The sequence below is a fragment of the Heterocephalus glaber genome, unplaced genomic scaffold, assembly GCF_053883595.1.
Source record: "Heterocephalus glaber isolate CG9 unplaced genomic scaffold, H.glaber_assembly_v1.0 deba00001461, whole genome shotgun sequence".
Classification (NCBI taxonomy): Eukaryota; Metazoa; Chordata; class Mammalia; order Rodentia; family Bathyergidae; genus Heterocephalus; species Heterocephalus glaber.
This window is the reverse complement of record NW_028258308.1, coordinates 4913496-4920214: the sequence shown is the minus strand read 5'-3', so window position 1 is coordinate 4920214 and position 6719 is coordinate 4913496. Positions and strand designations below refer to the sequence as shown.

Here is a 6719-nt window from a genome sequence, read left to right as displayed (position 1 = left end):
GACTCAGACACAAGCTGTGTGACAAAGTGCTCAGGAGCCACAGACTCCTATAATATATTCAGACAAGGAGAATATCTGGGCTAAGGAACAGCTTGCAGAGAAACAAGGAGACATTTGGGTACTTCCAGAAGGAAGATTAGTTATTCCTGAAGCTTCATCCTATTACTGGGTAAAGCGGTATCATGAGTTAACACATGGAGGCAAGACCACATTACAAAAATTACTAGAGAAATATTTCTATATTCCTCATGTGGCAGATCTATGTGAACAGGTATCTCAGAGATGTCCAACCTACCAGAAAATAAATCCTGCAACAGGACCAAAACTGCTCCCAGGAATTCAAAGAGGTACTACTAGCCCCTTTGAGGATATCCAGGTGGATTTTACAGAATTGCCACCCTGTAGAGTTTATAAGTATCTGTTAGTTTGCATCTGTACATACTCTGGATGGCCTGAGGCTTTCCCTACTCTAACAGAAAAAGCCTCAGAAGTGTGTAAAGTTCTGTTAGGGGAGATTATTCCTCACTTTGGTCTCCCATTCTCTATGGGGAGTGACAATGGACCAGCTTTTACAGCAGATACTTTGCAAACTTTGGTTAGAATGTTACACATCAAATGGTATTTACATACTGCATATAGGTCACAAAGTTCTGGGAAAGTAGAAAGGATGAATAGAACTATTAAAAATGCCTTAACTAAGTATTGTCTAACTACACAGGGACCATGGATAGACTTGCTCCCTATGGCCTTATTAAAAATAAGAAACACTCCAGGCCATATGGGATTCACTCCTTATGAAATATTGTTTGAAAGACCCCCTTGCATACTTAGGGACTTTACAGGTAACCTTACTCAATTGGGAACTTGCACTATAGAATTGCAAATGCTACAGTTAGGTAAAGCATTTAACAATATGCAAGGTCAGTTGAGATCAAAGGAAAACCTACCCAACATGACTCCTGCACATTTGATTAAACCCAGTGATTTAATTTATGTTAAGAATTGGAAAAAGACACCCTTGCAACCTATATGGGGAGGACAGTATGTTAGTTATGGTTACTCCTACAGCTATAAAGGTAGCCAAGACCCAACTGTGGATCCACCACTCCCAAGTGAAGAAATCCCATACTGAGATCAATGCTGAAGGACAAAAAAGACAACGCACTCAAAGCTCTACAACTGTCACTCTGGAGGCTGACGGGCAATGCACAGCTGAAGATTGAGGATTGTTCTACATGAAGCTGAGTGACTGTGCCCCTTTATGGACTATATCTTTCCCTGCCTTATTCATTTTGATATTAATTTTGTGTATCATCTTGATATTTGGTATTGGCCTAGTAGCTGTTGCACCTAGCTATTGGAGCAAAAAGGAAAAATGCTGTCTTTTCTTATGTTACCTAGGTGCACAAGGTATCCTGATCTTTTTATCCTTTTTGAAGTAGGTCTTTTTATGGGCACTGGAGTTTTGGCAGGGCACTGGGACTTTGAGCTGAGTGTTTATAAACCAAGGGATAAGAAGTTTGATGCACAAACTAAGCTCATCAAGGTTGTCAAGTGGGAGCCTGAAGGACAAACTTTAGATTTGTTTTTCAATGCTTGTCCCAAGGAACACTCTGGTATGCCTGAGACAAAAGATTGCAGAGGCTATGAACAGAAGAAGAGCCTCTGCAAAGCTGGAGGGCCTATTTACTTCCTAGCAGAAGGTGAATCAACAAGGCCTCCAAGCCAGAAGGCTCTTATAAATCCAAGTTGTCATGACTGCCAGCAAGGCAATTGTGTTCCAGTAAAATATCACCTGAGAGACCCGTGGGACTCTAAATGGCTAAAAGAGCACTGGTTGCAAGTTAGGATTGTCCCAAGTGGGACATCATACTGGAAAGGGCCATACTGGACTATGCTCATGACAAAGGTTTGGACTACAATAAGGCCCCCCTCAAGCATTGAGGATGGCCCATCTCTGAAATTACTAAAAAATTTTAGAACAAGCCAGACCAATTACACAGGAATTGATATGGTCCAAACAATCAATAGCACCCACTGGCTCCTATTAGCAGCAGATCCGGGGTTGGCCTCTGATTGCTGGATCTATGCCCCCTTAAGCCAAATGTCATACCAGGCCCTTGGTATCACAGTAAATAACATGATGGCTGGAAACCCAACCTCTGGGGCCTTAGCCCTGTTAATTGAAGAACCTACTGAGGCCATAGGTAACAGTACCTACCTTCTTGGAAACAAACTACACCTAAATGCTACCTGTGAGTGTGCAAGTATCACTGTGTACAGAGATAATAATGTTTCTGCTCCAGAAGGGACTTTCTTTGTTTGTGGAGATGGGGTTTATAGAGTGTTCTCCCCCAAAATCCATGGACTTTGTGCTTTAGGAATTTTAATTCCTAGGTTGTCAGTTTATACCCCAACTGACATGACACAAGTGCCTCTGAGGACTGGCACAATCAAAAGTCTCAATAGGAGGAGAAGAGACCCTATTATTGTCCCCATAATGGCAGGATTAGCTATTGCTGGAAGTCTTGCCCTAGGGGGAACAGCTCTAGGTCTAGGACAACAATAATACCTGTCTTTAGGAAAGGAAGTAAAAGATTGTTTGGAGCAGGTAAGAGCCTCTGTCCTCACACTCCAAGGGCAAATTAACTCCCTGGCAGATGTGGTGCTACAGAATAGGAGGGCACTAGATTTACTAACTGCAAAGCATGGGGGAACTTGCTTATATCTAGGAGAGGAATGCTGTTATTATACTAACAAGTCTGGAGTAGTGAAAGAATCTATGGATAAGCTTAAAAGGAGGTTAGATAAAATGGGACAGCAATTTAACACTGAAAGTTCAGATTCATGGGGCAACTGGACCTTATCTAAATGGAACCCATGGTTAGGAATCCTCACTGGACCACTACTCGCTTTGCTAGCTTTAGCCATGATAGGCCCCTGTATTGTTAATTGGATAACCAAGTTCATCTTACAAAGAATAAACTCTATCCAGAGCTACCAGATGTTGGCTTCCACAAGACATAAAGAGTATAGGGACATCAGTGATGCCAATGATGAAGAATCACCATGAACCAAAACAAATGGGGGAATGTTAAGGAATATGTAAAATGACTACAGGCAATAGCACCATCCCTAGATAAGGAAATGCCTGCAGCATTTCTTAACCTCAAACCCCCACTTGAATTGGGCAAGGTTTCCAAACATAAAAACAATTACCATGCCTTACTAGCAAAAGTACACATAGACCTGAAGCTTCTGGTAAATCACATTGATAGAAAAAGTTTTAAGTAGTTTAGTAGATTGACTATGAAGGTAATTGTAGAAGCAAAATAAGTAGTGTATTCCTTTAAGATTTGCTTTTTCCTGTTGCTCTATGTTTAAGGTGTTAACCAGTAATTTAATTATAGATAACATTTTAACCTAACAAAGTTGCAAATGCCTAAGTGAGTTTACAATATATATGTGCCTATCTTGTGTCTGTGACTTGTAGATAGGAACTGAAATTGTATTTACACATCAAAAACCACAAGGAAGGAGATACTGACTAACAAAAGTATAAGAGAAGAGACTAACAAAAGAGGGGTCAGACTTTGACCAGACCAGTTTCTGGCAGTCTTCCTGGCTTGCAAGTAAATCTTATTTGTTTTACCTGAGTTCTGTGTCTTTGAGCATTTCTTTCTGAGATTTCTGTAAGAATAAGAAAGAAATGGAAACCATGATCACCCAACATAAGAAAGAAATGGAATCCATGAAACAGATTCAAACAGATATTCAGGAGATTAAAAACTCCACTGAAAGCATGCAGAGCATATTAAAGAAATCTCAGGATAGAATATCAGATACAGAAGACAGGATCACAGTTAAGGACCATGAAAACAGAGATCTCTTCAAAATAGCAAGGGACCACAAGAAATCAATCCAGCAGCTGCTAGATGATGCAAAGAAGAATAACATAAGACTAATAGGAGTTGACAAAAAAACAGGGAAAGTACAATTAACATAAAAAAAACTGTTCACAGAAGTAACAGTAGAAAACTTCTAGACAGAAGTGTGGAATTGGACATACAGATAAGTGCAGCATATAGAACACCAAATAGCCACGATCAAAAAAAAATCTACACATAGACATACAATGCTCAAGATACCAGAAACCCAACAGAAGAACAAAAATTCCTACAAGCAGTTAGAGAAAAGAAACAAATCACCTACAAAGGAAAGCCCACCAGAATCATGGCAGACTTCTCAACACAAACCCTCAAGTCAAGGAGACCCAGGAGTGAAGTATTTCAAGCCCTAAAAGAAAATAACTTCCAACCTAGACTGCTGCATCCTGAAAAATTATCTTTCAAAATCAATAGGAAAATTACATACTTTCATGACAATCAACACATGAGAAATTTCATGAACACCAAACCAGCATTCCAAACAATTCTAAGCAATATCCTAGAAAAAAACAGTGAAGGTCACAAATCCATGAGGCCCAACAGAGGGAAGCCACCAGGCAAGGTAGAAACTGAAGGGAAATGGGAAAAAAATAAGAAATAAAAGAGCCAACAACAGCAAAACATCATGACAAGGATGAGTCAATATCTATCAATTATAATTCTCAATCTTAATGGGCTAAATTCACCAATCAAAAGAAATAGACTAACAGAATGGATTAGGAAGTGAAATCCAGCAATATGCTTCATAAAAGAAGCATACTTACCTCAAAAGAAATTCATAGACTGAAAGTGAAAGGATGGAAAACAGTTCTCCATGCAACAGGAACCCAGGAAAAAGCAGAGGTAGCAATCTTATTTGCAGACAAAGTAGATTTCAAACCAAAACTAATTAAGAGAGACAAAGATGGTCACCACATCCTTGTGAAGGGGACAATCCAAAAGGAAGAGATGACAATCATAAATATATATGCACCAAATATGAATGCCCCCAACTACACAAAACAAACTCTAATGGACATAAAAAAACAAATGAGCACTAATACAATTGTAGTAGGGTACTTCAATACCCCACTATCACAAATAGACAGATCATCTAGACAAAAATTAACAATGAAATTCTAGAACTGAACCTAGCTATTGAACAAATGGACTTAATAGATATTTACAGTGTTCCACTCCACAAAATAAGAATACACATTCTTTTCAAGTACACACGGGTCATTCTCCAAAATAGACCACATGCTAGCTGACAGGACATGTCTAAGTAAATGTAAAAGAATTGAAATTAGCCCCTGTATATTATCAGACCATAGTGCTATAAAATTGGAGATCAATAACATAAGAATCCGGAAAACTCCCACAAACACATGGAAATTGAATAACACCCTCCCGAACAACCAATGGGTCAGAGAGGAAATTAAAAAAGAAATTAGACAGTTTATACAAGTAAATGATAATGCCAGTACAACATACAGGAATCTATGGGACACAATGAAAGCAGTTCTACGTGGGAAATTCATAGCAGTGAATGCCCATATTAGGAAAAGAGAGAGAACTCAAATAAATAACCTAATGCAGAAACTCAAGCTCCTACAAAAAGAAGAGCATAACAAACCCAAAGCTCATACAAGAGAGGAAATTATAAAGATCAGAGCAAAAATCATTGCAATGGAGACTAAGAGAACAAAACAAAAAATTAAAGAATCAAAGAGTTAGTTTTTGGAAAGAATAAATAAAATCGATAAAGCTTTAGCCAGCCTTAGCAAAATAAGGAAAGAAAAGGCTCAAATCCATGAAATTAAGAATGAAAAAGATAAAGTTCCACCAGACCTAGCAGAAATCCAGAGGATCATCAATACCTACTTTGAGAACCTGTACTCTAATAAATTGGAAAATACAGAAGAAATGGACAGATTCCTAGATACATACAAATTGTGAAAGTTAAATGAAGAAGATATAGAAATTCTAAACACCCTTATTACAATGAGTGAAACTGAAAATGTAATAAAAAATTACCAACAAAGAAAAGCCCAAGTCCTGATGGCTTCACTGCTGAATTCTGCAAGACATTTAAAGAACTATTTCCTTTACTCTTTAAACTCATCAAGGAAATTGAAAGGGAAGCAAGGCTTCCAAATACATTCCTGGAAGCAAGGGTTACTTTGATTTCAAAACCAGTGAAAGACCCAACCCAAAAAGAGAACTACAGCTCAAACTCCCTAATGAACGTAGATGCAAAAATTCTCAACAAGATACTGGCAAACAGAATACAGAGGGTCATCAAGCAGTTCATACACCCTGACCAAGTTGGATTTATCCCAGGGATGCAAGGATGGTTCAACATCTGTAAATCAATAAATGTAATACACTATATTAACAGAGTCAAGGACAAAAATCATATGATCATCTCAATAGATGCCAAAAAGGTATTTGACAAAATCCAACACCCATTCATGATAACAATCCTACAGAAAATTAGGATAGTAGGTCTTAATCTCAACCTGATTAAGGCTATCTATGAAAAACCAACAGACAGTATCATACTAAATGGTCAAAAACTGAAAACTTTCTTGCTAAAATCAGGAACAAGACAAGGATGTTCACTATCACCACCCATAATCAATATAGTTCTGGAAACATTAGCCACAGAAATTAGAAAAGAGAGAGAAATAAAAGGAATAAAGATAGGAAAGGAAGAAGTTAAACGGTCATCATTACCTGATGATATGATACTTTACATAGAAGACCCAAAAAACTCTGCCAAAAGACTTC

The 6719-nt window shown here is 38.1% G+C and overlaps 2 protein-coding genes across 2 annotated transcripts in view; both read left to right on the top strand.

Moving 5' to 3' along the window:
• The first annotated feature begins 1375 nt into the window (after positions 1–1375).
• On the top strand, positions 1376–2569 carry LOC147826717 (endogenous retrovirus group S71 member 1 Env polyprotein-like). The gene has a single exon (XM_087216928.1). It carries the CDS (start codon positions 1376–1378, stop codon positions 2567–2569), a length of 1194 nt encoding a protein of 397 aa, XP_087073054.1.
• A 578-nt stretch (positions 2570–3147) lies between these two features.
• The window catches only part of LOC147826716 (uncharacterized), a 69162-nt gene continuing 65590 nt past the window's right edge, over positions 3148–6719 (top strand). Inside the window, exon 1 of the mRNA XM_087216927.1 lies at positions 3148–3261. Coding sequence (XP_087073053.1) covers positions 3148–3261 — 114 coding nt within the window. The remainder of the gene's footprint in view (positions 3262–6719) is intronic.